The following is a 12,907-nucleotide window of genomic DNA, read 5'->3' as shown; positions in this document are numbered from 1 at the left end:
GCGTTGCCATGACCAAAAACTCCCGGAATAGTGGAAGAGGCGAAGGGAAGAGACTATTTCTATAAAAGTGAAAATTGTTATCCATGTCTACTGCAAAGTTCCAGCCTGAATGCTCTTTTAAAAATTATTGTGGGCTACCAGCTGCAAAAGGCCTCCTTAATTTGGCAGTAGCTTCTATATTTTCGTGGTGAGAAACTACATTTTTGGAATAAAGCAATGAACAAATGTTCCTGAAGAGGGTGCTATATAGAGCTTCACTAAACAAAGCACAGAGTCCAAAAGTAAAATCTAACAAGAATGATAGATAATGTTACTAACCTGAAGTAGCGCTGGTGGTGGTCTCAGTTGTTGGTGTCGTTTCTAGTGAAAGAAAATAATGCTGTATTCAAGTGGGGCAGCCAAGAGGAATTGTTACACAGTTATAAAGCCATCAACAGGAATTCATGAGCTGGCACATTTTATGAAAATGTTTTACTATATAGATTGGTTAATTCTTACTAATATAAGCGAAGATAAACTGCTCAGCAAAAACAGACTGTGTCCCCCGCGGCCTCTCCAAGGAGTTCAGCGCCCAGCTCGCCTATTTCACCACCTCCACTAGGTGGGTCTCCGGTGCCGTCCCTGGCCACTTCCCCGTCACTTCACCGATGAATTGAATAAGCCGTGTGGCCATACTATACGGCTGCATTACTATTTCCTTGTCAATCAGCAGCTGAATATTTCAGGCCATCACAAACTATTTCAATTTCTTAATGTACCAAGTTCAGATTTTGTGCAAGCTCAGCAAGTATTCTAAGAACTACTGATCAGAACATTAGAGCATAAGGAACGGTAAAGTGCCACAGCTGGTGCAACTCCTTCTTCAAAGCACCAGAGACTTCAGATTGATTTATTCCATGTGTGTTGTGTGCATGGAGATTATATGTACTCCCTGTTATGTGTGCCTTTCCTACAATTGTCTGAAATATATTGTCACTAACCTGATGTAGTACTGGTAGTGGTCTCAGTTGTTGATGTAGTTGTTGGTGTTTCTACTGAAAGAAAATAATGCAATATTCAACCAAGACAGCCAAGAGGTATTGATATACAGTTAACTGCTGGTAGTCAGGAAACCATCAGCAGGAATTCATATGCTAGCACCTTTATTAAAATGTTTAACAGAGGGCATTTTTTTCCTTCATAGAAAAAATGGCAGGGCAAAATATACTTTTGATCAATCAGCTGCTGAATATTTCTGTGCAATAACAAATAATCCTGTTCTCTCTACACACCATTTGCGGATTACCTAGTAGATCCACCGTCTACCAAAGACGGCAAGGTCTACTTAATACCATAATTTCTAATAGTATGGAATGTGTGCACTATGGGTAAGCATGTCTGTTCATATGTCCCATTGATACATGATCCTCAACTTGCGTAAAATGTGTTCATAATAATCATGGTTTTGTTTTTTGCTACGGAATGCCCAAAGAAAATGAGAAGCAGAAAACACCAACTAATTTCCTCCACAAATCCGAACTATTTTGAAATTGTGTCATAATTTGGTAAAATTGTTATGAGCCAAACATTGACATCTTAACATGTATATTTGCACAATTTATGCCAATAATGTAAGCAAAGATGGAAGAAATAAGTCATAGAGCTGATGTTAGAAATGTTTTTTGATTGTCTTTGATTTGACAATGTTTATAGAAAGTGGTTTGATTCACCTGTTGTGGAACTGGAGGTGGACTCAGTTGTACCAGTTGTCAAAGATGTTGTTGGTGCTGTTCCTGGAGAATAAATAGAAAAGCATTTACAAATTGAATTGCAAAAGTCACCAATCAATTTCAGTACGACACTGCACATTTTCCTGAGATTGGGCTGAATTTTAACAATGTTCATTGCTCGTGCCAAAGACAAATACATTTAGAAGTTAACCAAATTTTGCTTCGTCATTTATCAATTGTACCGAAATTATGAAAAGACATTGTGATTTTTCAAGGAAAGTTCTAAACTCCTTCGTTGATCCATTTTGGAAAAATCAATGAGCAGAAACAAAACTGTTTCACAGCGTTGCCATGACATAAACCTCCCGGAATAGTGGAAGAGGTGAAGGGAAGAGACCTATTCTACAAAAGTAAAAATCCTTATCCATGTCCACTGAAAGGTGCCAGTTTCAATGCTCTTTTTTAAATTATTGCAGGCAATCAGCACCAAAAGGCCTCCTTAATTCAGTAGTTGAATCTTTATTTTCGTGGTGAGAATCTACATTTTTGGAATAAAGCAATGAACAAATGTTCCTGAAGAGGGTGCTATATAGAGCTTCAAAAAACAAAGCACAGAGTCCTAAAGGAAAAGCTAACAAGATTGATAGATGATGTTACTAACCTGATGTAGTGCTGGTGGTGGTCTCAGTTGTTGGTGTAGTTTCTAGTGAAAGAAAAGAATGCTGTATTCAAGTGGACAGCCAAGAGGAATTTATACACAGTTATTGAGCCATCAACAGGAATTCATGAGCTGGCACATTTTATGAAAACGTTTTACAAGTTGTCATTTTCTTCATCAGTGAATAAAGCATGCGGCCATACTATACGGCTGCATTACTTTTTCCTTGTCAATCAGCAGCTGAATATTTCAGGGCCATCACAAACAATTTCAATTTCTTAATGTACCAAGTTCAGATTTTGTGGAAGCTCAGCAAGTATTCTAAGAACTACTGATCAGAAATTTAGAACATAAGGAGCGGTAAAGTGCCACAGCTGGTGCAACTCCTACCTCACAGCACCAGAGACTTCAGATTGATTTGTTCCGTGGGTGTTGTGTGCATGGAGATTACATGTACTCGCTGTTATGTGTGCCTTTCCTACAAGTGTCTGAAATATATTGTCACTAACCTGATGTAGTACTGGTAGTGGTCTCAGTTGTTGATGTAGTTGTTGGTGTTTCTAGTGAAAGAAAATAACGCAATATTCAACCAAGACAGCGAAGAGGAATTGGTATACAGCTAACTATTAGTAGTCAGGAAACCATCAGCAGGAATTCATATGCTGGCACACTTAATTAAAATGTTTAACAGATGGCATTTTTGCTCTTCGTAGAATAAAATGGCAGGGCAAAATATACTTTTGATCAATCAGCAACTGAATATTTCGGTGCCATCACAAATAATCCTGTTCTATCTATACACCCGTTGCGAATTTCCTGGAAGATCAACCGTCTTCCAAAGACCGCAAGGTCTACTTAATACCATAATTTCTAATACCATTATTCGTTGATCCATTTTTGAAAAATCTTTGAGCTGAAACAAAACAGTTTAATAGCGTTGTAATGACCAAAAACTCTCGGAACAGTGGAAGAGGCGAAGGGAAGAGACCTTTTCTATAAAAGTGAAAATCCTTATCTATGTCTACTGAAAGGTGCCAGACTCAATGTTCTTTTTAAATTTTTTGCAGGCAATCAGTACCAAAAGGCCTCCTTAATTCGGTAGTTTAATCTATATTTTCGTGGTGAGAATCTACATTTTTGGAATAAAACAATGAACAAATATTCCTGAAGAGGGTGCTATATAAAGCTTCACTAAACAAAGCACAGAGTCCTAAAGGAAAAGCTAACAAGATTGATAGATGTTACTAACCTGATGTAGTACTGGTTGTGGTCTCAGTTGTTGGTGTCGTTTCTAGTGAAAGAAAATAATGTTGTATTCAAGTGGGGCAGCCAAGAGTAAATTGTACGCAGTTATACAGCCATCAACAGGTATTCATGGGCTGGCACATTTAATTAAAACCTTTTATCAGTTGTCATTTTCTTCATCATTGAATAAAGCGTTTGCCATACTATACATCTGAATTACGTTTTCCTTGTCTTTCAGAAATTGCAGCTGATCAGGTATTTAGTAAGATTGAGTTGGCACAGATGTGCAGCTGGAAGAGCTGCAGCCTCATAGTGTTAGGGATTTGTATTCTATCCTGACCTCGGGTGCTGTCTAGGCTGGGATTGCACGTTCTCCCTTTCACTGCCTGTGATCCCCCCAAGTTTTTAACAGAGGATGATACTGACCTGATGTAGTGGTGGTCCCAGATGTTGATGGAGTTGTTTCTAGTGAAATAAAAAATGTTATGTTCCACCGAGACAAACAAGAGGAATTGTTATGCAGTTTAGAATCCTTCAACAGGAATTTATCAACTGGCACCTTTTAATAAAACATGTTACACTTGATATTTCCTTCATCGTAGAAAAAAGTAGGAGGACATAGTATGCTGCTAAATTTATTTATCTCTGTCAATTAGCATATTAATATTTCCCTGCCATCTCGAACAATCATGACACATCGATTGTGCGGTTATCCCTGCGTATCGAAACACGTCTTCCATACACTGTATGGTCTTCTTTACGCCATTATTACTAGCAGTATAGTTGCACGATTCATGCCCATAATGTGAGCGAAGATAAAAGAATGGAGCCACAGTGCTGATGTTAGAAATGTTGCCCCATTGTCTAAAGATTAGCCAATGTTTACTAAAAGTGGTTTGACTCACCTGTTACACAAACAAAGACCAACTGACTGTCAAAATAACTTTAACTCAATGTCTGCAGTATGCTATTTGCACTTTCTATATTGCACCTTTTATTATTGCACCTTAATAACATACCTCAAAATTTTACTACATTCTGGCACACTGTGAATATTTTAAATAATTTATATGTCCATTGTCTATCTTATTGGTATATTGTCTGTCTGTGTTATAAATATTACTTGCACATTTGGAGTATGGGGAAACGCAATTTCAATCCTCTGTGTAACTACTTGTTGCATTATTTGAATTGACAATAAAGTTTACTTTGATCTTTGAATATTGAACTTTGAACTGTTGTGGAACTGGTGATGGACTCAGTTGTGACAGTTGTCAAAGATGTTGTTGGTGTTGTTCCTGGAGAGCAAATAGAAAAAAAAATTACAGATTGAATTGCAAGAGTCAGCAATCAATTTCAGTAGGACTCTGCACATTTTCCTGAGACTGGGATGAGTGTTATCAATGTTCATTGCTCGTGCCTAAGCAAAGAAATGTACCAAATTTTACTTCATCATTTATCAAATGGAACGAAATCATGAAAAGACATTGTGATTTTTCGAAGAAAGTTCTGAACTCCTTCGTTGATCCATTTTGGAAAATCATTGAGCAGAAACAAAATTGTTTAATAACGTTGCCATGACCAAAAACTCCCAGAATAGTGGAAGAGGCGAAGGGAAGAAACTTTTCTACCAAAGTGAAAATCCTTGTCAATCAGCAGCTGAATATTTCAGGTCTATCACAAACAATTTCAATTTCTTAATGTACCAACTTCAGATTTTGTGGAAGCTCAGCAAGTATTCTAAGAATTACTGATCAGAAATTTAGAACATAAGGAGCGGTAAAGTGCCACAGCTGGTGCAACTCCTACCTCACAGCACCAGAGACTTCAGATTGATTTGTTCCGTGGGTATTGTGTGCATGGAGATTACATGTACTCCCTGTTATGTGTGCCTTTCCTACAAGTGTCTGAAATATATTGTCACTAACCTGATGTAGTACTGGTAGTGGTCTCAGTTGTTGATGTAGTTGTTGGTGTTTCTAGTGAAAGAAAATAATGCAATATTCAACCAAGACAGCCAGGTGGAATTGGTATACAGCTAACTATTGGTAGTCAGGAAACACTCAGCAGGAATTCATATGCTGGCAGACTTTATTAAAATATTTATCAGATGGCATTTTCATTCTTCATTGAATAAAATGGCAGGGCAAAATATACTTTTGATCCATCAGCGGCTGAATATTTCTGTGCATTCACAAATAATCCTGTTCTCTCTATACACCAGTTGCGGATTTCCTGGTAGATCCACCGTCTTTCAAAGACCGCAATGTCTACTTAATACCATAATTTCTAATTGTATGGAATGTGTGCACTGTGGGTAAGCATGTCTCTTCATATGTCCCATTGATACATGATCCTCAACTTGCGTAAAATGTGTTCATTATAATCATGGTTTTGTTTTTTGCTACGGAATGCCCAAAGAAAATGAGAAGCAGAAAACACCAACTCATTTCCTCCACAACTCCAAACTATTTTGAAATTGAGCAATAATTTGGTAAAATTGTTATGAGCCAAACATTGACATCTTAACATGTATATTTGCACAATTTATGCCAATAATGTAAGCAAATATGCAAGAAGTAAGTCACAAAGCTGATGTTAGCAATGTTGTCTCATTGTCTTTGATTTGCCAATGTTTATTGAAAGTGGTTTGACTCACCTGTTGTGGAACTGGAGGTGGACTCAGTTGTACCAGTTGTCAAAGATGTTGTTGATGTTGTTCCTGGAGAGCAAATAGAAAATAAATTACAGATTGAATTGCAAGAGTCAGCAATCAATTTCAGTAGGACTCTGCACATTTTCCTGAGACTGGGTTAAATGTTATCAATGTTCATTGCTCGTGCCTAAGCAAAGGACATTTAGAAATGAACCAAATTTTGCTTCATCATTTATCAAATGGAACAAAATCATGAAAAGACATTGTGATTTTTCGAAGAAAGTTCTGAACTCCTTCGTTGATCCATTTTGGAAAATCATTGAGCAGAAACAAAACTGTTTAACAGCATTGCCATGACCAAAAACTCCCGGAATAGTGGAAGAGGCGAAGGGAAGTGACCTATTCTACAAAAGTGAAAATCCTTATCCATGTCCACTGAAATATGCCAGACTCAATGCTCTTTTTTAAAATTATTGCAGGCAATCATCACCAAAAGGCCTCCTTAATTGGGTAGTTGTTTCTATATTTTCGTGGTGAGAAACTACAATTTTGGAATAAAGCAATGAACAAATGTTCCAGAAGAGGGTGCTATATAGAGAATCACAAAACAAAGCACAGAGTCCTAAAGGAATAGCTAACAAGATTGATAGATGATGTTACTAACCTGATGTAGTGCTGGTGGTGGTCTCAGTTGTTGGTGTCGTTTCTAGTGAAAAAAAAGAATGCTGTATTCAAGTGGGGCAGCCAAGAGGAATTGGTACACAGTTATTGAGCCATCAACAGGAATTCAAGAGCTGACACATTTTATGAAAACGTTTTACGTTGTCATTTTCTTCATCAGTGAATAAAGCATGCGGCCATACTATACGGCTGCATTACTTTTTCCTTGTCAATCAGCAGCTGAATATTTCAGGGCCATCACAAACAATTTCAATTTATTAATGTACCAACTTCAGATTTTGTGGAAGCTCAGCATGTATTCTAAGAACTACTGATCAGAAATTTAGAACATAAGGAGCAGTAAAGTGACACAGCTGGTGCAAATCCTACCTCACAGCACCAGATACTTCAGATTGATTTGTTCCGTGGGTGTTGTGTGCATGGAGATTACATGTACTCCCTGCTATGTGTGGCTTTCCTACAAGTGTCTGAAATATATTGTCACTAACCTGATGTACTACTGGTAGTGGTCTCAGTTGTTGATGTAGTTGTTGGTGTTTCTAGTGAAAGAAAATAATGCAATATTCAACCAAGACAGCCAAGCGGAATTGGTATACAGTTAACTATTGGTAGTCAGGAATCCATCAGCAGGAATTCATATGCTGGCACACTTAATTAAAATGTTTTACAAATGGCATTTTTGTTACTCGTAGAATTAAATGGCAGGGCAAAATATACTTTTGATCAATCAGCAGCTGAATATTTCTGTGCCATCACAAATAATCCTGTTCTCTCTATACACCAGTTGCAGATTTCCTGGAAGATCAACTGTTTTCCAATGACCGCAATGTCTACTTAATACCATAATTTTGAATAGTATGTAATGTGTGTACTATGGGTAAGCATGTCTGTTTATATGTCCCATTGATACATGATCCTCAACTTGCGTAAAATGTGTTCATTCGAATCATAGTTTTGTTTTTTGCTACGGAATGTCCGAAGAAATTGAGAAGCAGAAAACACCAACTCAATTCCTCCACAAATCCGAACTATTTTGAAATGGTGTCATAATTTGTTCAAATTGTCATGAGCAAAACATTGACATCTTAACATGTATATTTGCACAATTTAAGCCAATAATGTAAGTAAAGATGCAAGAGGTAAGTCACAAAGCTGATGTTAGCAATGTTGTCTCATTGTCTTTGATTTGTCAATGTTTATAGAAAGTGGTTTGACTCACTTGTTGTGGAACTGGAGGTGGTCTCAGTTGTACCAGTTGTCAAAGATGTTGTTGGTGTTGTTTCTGCAGAGCAAATAGAAAAGCATTTACAAATTGAATTGCAAGAGTCACCAATCAGTTTCAGTACGACACTGCACATTTTCCTGAGACTGGACTGAATTTTAACAATGTTCATTGCTCGTGCCTAAGCAAAGGACATTTAGAAGCAACCAAATTTTACTTTGTCATTTATCAAATGGACCTAAAGTATGAAAAGACATTGTGATTTTGCAAAGAAAGTTCTAAACTCCTTCGTTGATACATTGTGGAAAAATCATTGAGCAGAAACTAAACTGTTTAACAGCATTGCATTGACCAAAAACTCCTGGAATAGTGGAAGAGGCGAAGGGAAGAGACCTTTTTCATAAAATTAAAAATCCTTATCCTTGTCTACTGAAAGTTGCCAGCCGAAATGCTCTTTTAAAAATTATTGCTGGCAACCAGCACTAAATGGCTTCCTTAATTTGGTAGGTGTTTCTATATTTTCATGGTGAAAAACTACATTTTGGAATAAAGCAATGAACAAATGTTCCTAAAGAGGGTGCTATATAGAGCTTCACTAAACAAAGCAGAGTCCTAAAGGAAAGGATTATGTTACGAACCTGATGTAGTGCTGGTGGTGATCTCAGTTGTTGGTGTCGTTTCTAGTGAAAGAAAATAATGCTGTATTTAAGTAGGGCAGCCAATTGTAATTGTCACACAGTTATAAAGCCATCAACAGGAATTCATGAGCTGGCACATTTTATGTAAACGTTTTACTAGTTGTCATTTTCTTCACTACCTCCACTCGGTGGGTCTCCGGTGCCGTCTCCGGTCACTTCCCCGGTCATTTACCCCTCACTTCACTGGTGAATTGAATAAAGCATGCAACCATACGGCTGCATTACTTTTCATTGTCAATCAGCAGCTGAATATTTCAGAGCCATCACAAACAATTTCAATTACTTAATGTACTAACTTCAGATTTTGTGGAAGTTCAGCACGTATTCCAAGAATTACTGATCAGAAATATCAGAGTCAAGAGTGTTTTACTGTGATATATCACGGACGGGACAATAACATTTTTACTTGCTGCAGCACCACAGCATATGTGAATATGTAAAAATTGTACATAATGGGGAAAAAAAAAGTTATTTTCCCCTGATCCTTGGAGAATGTCCGTTGGGAATCCGTAGGAGTTCGTGGATGTCTCGTAGCGGCTCGTAATGCTAACGGTAGGTACTCGGGAAATCCGGAAAACTCGTGACGTTTTTTCAACACTGTGAAAAATGTCCACGATTAAAAAAATACTTGTGATGAAAAAAATTGTTACTTTTTACTCCTACAAGCCGCTACGAGACATCCACGAACTACTTCGGACCCACTACGGACATTCTCCGAGTTCGAATCGGGGGAAAACTCGGGAGAACTCTTGAATTACCTCGTACAGTGGGACAGGCCCTTAATGCGCCTTTTAAACTTACTGCAGGCAATCGGCACCACAAAGCCTCCTTAATTCAGAAGCTGTTCCCATATTTTCACAGTGGGAAACTACCGATGTATAAATAATTGGAGCACAACAATGAACAAAGTTCTTGAAGAGGGAAGAGTTTAATTGAACAGATCTCAGACGTACTCAAAGTAAAGCAAACATGATGTTACTAACCTGATGTAGTGACGGTGGTGGTCTCAGTTGTTGGTGTTGTTTCTAGAGAAAGAAAATAATGTTATATTTAATCATTGAGGCCAAGATGAAGTGGTTCATGAAACATTGTGAAACATTCAACAGGAATTCATAAACTGGCACATTTTAATAAAACGTTTTACCAGGTGACATTTTCATCCTCGTTTAATATAGTTGGAAGGTATATTATACAGCTGTATTTCTTTCTCTTTGTCAATGTACCAGTTCCCATTCAGTTGGTGAATGTTTCATTGTGTTCACAAACAATCCCAGCCTCTTAACATACCAAATGTGGATTTCATGGAAGCTCAACCATGTCTTTGTACACTGAGATTTATGCCACTTTAATCTGGTAAAATTCAAATATTCAGCCAAGATTGTGGCATTAATTTTAAAATAGAAAACAAAGATGTTTTTACCTGTACTGGTGGTTGAAGAAATCGTAGTTGTCGTTGGTGTGGTGACTGTTGTTGTAGCAGTTGTGGTTGTTGTTCCTGTTGTAATAAATATACACACAATAAAGCAGGAGTCCTATTGTATTGTCCTGTATTGCCATTATTTCTCATAGTGTGTAATGTATCAGTAAACAATGAGTATTTGTGATCATGTGTCCAAACATGTTTTGATCGTCAACCTGTGCAAAATGTGTTCATTGTACTCCTGCATGTGCTTGTTCCTGCAGAATGCCCGAGGAAAATGAGAAGCAGAAGACACCAACTCAGTTCCTCATTATATTTTTATGCTCATCTGTATTTATATTTATCAAATGGGTCGAAGTGAAAGGTGATGGGTGATGTGAAAAGGTGCTGCTACTGAAAATTCTTATCCGTGTTGCCATTGTTTATATTGAAACAGAATAACATTATTTTAATTTGCTGCGCTGAGTTTGAATTGAATTGCAGTATAACAATCAATAATTATTTGGATAAATAATGCAAAATTATTCCAAATGTCACACTACTTGCCTCCAGAAAAAAAAGTCCTGATCACTCAATATTTTGCAATCCAATGCATAAAAATATGTAAGCATGAATCTAAGATCCTCAAAACACTCAGAATGATGCACTAGTTGCATCTTCTTGTACCCTGCTAATCTATATATTTTATATTTTATGTTGATGGAATGAACCATCAATTAAATATAATTTGGTTATCAGGAGACTGAGATGGTCAAAACACTCAGAGCATTTCCCTTCCAGTCAAGAGATATCAAGAATGTCTTATTTGTCATATGGACCAGATGGGAACTGGTACAGTGAAATGCTTACTTGCTGCAGCTTTACAGGCACCTTAGCTGTATCAACAGCAAAATAAAATGTACAATAAATGACCAGTTATTTAAGTAAACTAGGAATGGTGTACTGATTTAGGATGATCAGCCATGATCATATTGAATGGTTCGAAGGGCCGAATGGCTTACTGCTGCTCTTATTTTATATGTTTCTATATTTAATGCCAGAGATGCTTTTCTTTGTCATTCAACAGCTGAATATTTCAAAGCTTGTTTTCTCTGGAATGCCTGAGGTTGAGGGGAGATCTGATAAAAGTATATAAAATTATGAAGCACAGATACATTCCGAATCGTTACCCAAGATGGAAAAAACACATTCAAATATCATCTTTAAATCGAGAGGTCAACGTTTAAAGGTGACGTGCAAGGCAGGTACACAGAGGAAGGTTAGTGCTTGGAATTTTCTGTTGGGAGTGGTGGTAGAGGCAAGTGCATGGATATACAGGGAATGGTGAGTTATGGATTATGTGCAGGCTGATAAGAGTTGGTCTTGGCATCTTAAATGTCTGCTACGGTCGAAGTTGACTCAGGTATGAGATATTCATGGGAATATTACAAACCTAAATTAAGTGTAAATGATTAATTCACAATCATTGATAGTTACTGCAACTTTGCACACTGAGATTTATGCCACTTTATTCTGGTAAAATTGAAATATTCAGCCAAGATTGTGGCATTAATTTTCAAATCTGATTCTTTATTAAAATAGAAAACAGAGATGTCTTTACCTGTACTGGTGGTTGAAGAAATCGTAGTTGTCGTTGGTGTGGTGACTGTTGTTGTAGCAGTTGTGGTTGTTGTTCCTGTTGTAATAAATATACGCACAATAAAGCAGGAGTCCTAATCAATTTGAGACATTTGACTAGTTCTTATTAAGCAGAAGTATAAGCATTGTTGTATATGAAGTACATTGTTTCACATAGGGCACAAAAAATTTGTTATGTCAATCAGTGAGCGACATAAATCTTCAGGTGACTCAACTGCTATTGTGCTTCATGCTGGGGAATAAAGCTGATATCCCATATCCATTTCAGGAGAAAATGCCGATTGAATGAACTGAGTCAAAATGACCAATGGGAGAAGTCAAGTATTATTCTGTATTATTACTGTCTTTATGATTTTTTATTATTTTGTTGGTTCCAAGTGATTAATCAGATTACTGACGAACTCCAGTATAATTTGGATGGTGGCTTTCTACCGCTCCATTCCCTGTTGAGCCTTGGAATTTACATTAATATGCTTCATTGCATTCAGAGCACAAACAACCTGCCATGTATAAGACCACTATAGTTATGTTGGAAGTTGCAGGTGGCTCACTAAAACCTCTGCAATAGTATCTCCCAAACGTACGGCCTCTACTAACTAAAATGATAACTGCAATGGGTGCATGAGAGCACCACCACCTAAATAAATCTCTTCTCACATTTACTCCAATTGGCCTGGAAATATGGCTGTTCCCATTGCTGGATTTCTAAATGTTGACTTTACTGTCAATACTCATGCCACAAATAAATAAACAAAAACATCACAGATGTGTTGATCCTTCAAAAGAATGGGTGCATTTGTGTTATGATAGCGTGAATAAGAAGTGACATGTAGTGATTTAAATTGACATTAGCATAAACAGTTTATGGTCACGTTTATCTGCCACAACTTCAGCAGAAGAAACACAACAACACAAGAATTATGGTGTGATTATGGTTCATTCCTTGTTGTTCATGTTTTTTGAGGATTTCCTTGCAAACA

General features: G+C 37.2%; 1 protein-coding gene across 50 annotated transcripts in view; it reads right to left on the bottom strand.

Annotated features, from left to right (window-relative positions):
* Positions 1-12,907, bottom strand: part of LOC116985141 (mucin-2-like) — a 1,051,610-nt gene that overhangs the window by 104,524 nt on the left and 934,179 nt on the right. For 22 of the 50 annotated variants that reach the window (XM_033039637.1, XM_033039614.1, XM_033039620.1 and 19 more), the window contains 14 exons: positions 8,810-8,851; positions 8,169-8,231; positions 7,438-7,488; positions 6,933-6,974; positions 6,272-6,334; positions 5,541-5,591; positions 4,848-4,910; positions 4,039-4,077; positions 3,617-3,658; positions 2,877-2,927; positions 2,371-2,412; positions 1,710-1,772; positions 981-1,034; positions 319-360 (listed from right to left, as the gene is read on the bottom strand). In XM_033039637.1, coding sequence (XP_032895528.1) covers positions 319-360; positions 981-1,034; positions 1,710-1,772; positions 2,371-2,412; positions 2,877-2,927; positions 3,617-3,658; positions 4,039-4,077; positions 4,848-4,910; positions 5,541-5,591; positions 6,272-6,334; positions 6,933-6,974; positions 7,438-7,488; positions 8,169-8,231; positions 8,810-8,851 — 708 coding nt within the window. Of the gene's footprint in view, positions 1-318; positions 361-980; positions 1,035-1,709; positions 1,773-2,370; positions 2,413-2,876; positions 2,928-3,616; positions 3,659-4,038; positions 4,078-4,589; positions 4,593-4,847; positions 4,911-5,540; positions 5,592-6,271; positions 6,335-6,932; positions 6,975-7,437; positions 7,489-8,168; positions 8,232-8,809; positions 8,852-12,907 lie in introns of all 50 variants that reach the window. The other 28 variants (XM_033039629.1, XM_033039638.1, XM_033039639.1 and 25 more) reach the window with 28 other exon arrangements.

Source organism: Amblyraja radiata, chromosome 21 (assembly GCF_010909765.2).
Source record: "Amblyraja radiata isolate CabotCenter1 chromosome 21, sAmbRad1.1.pri, whole genome shotgun sequence".
Classification (NCBI taxonomy): domain Eukaryota; kingdom Metazoa; phylum Chordata; class Chondrichthyes; order Rajiformes; family Rajidae; genus Amblyraja; species Amblyraja radiata.
The sequence above is the reverse complement of the archived record's forward strand: the minus strand, read 5'-3'. Positions and strand labels throughout refer to the sequence as shown.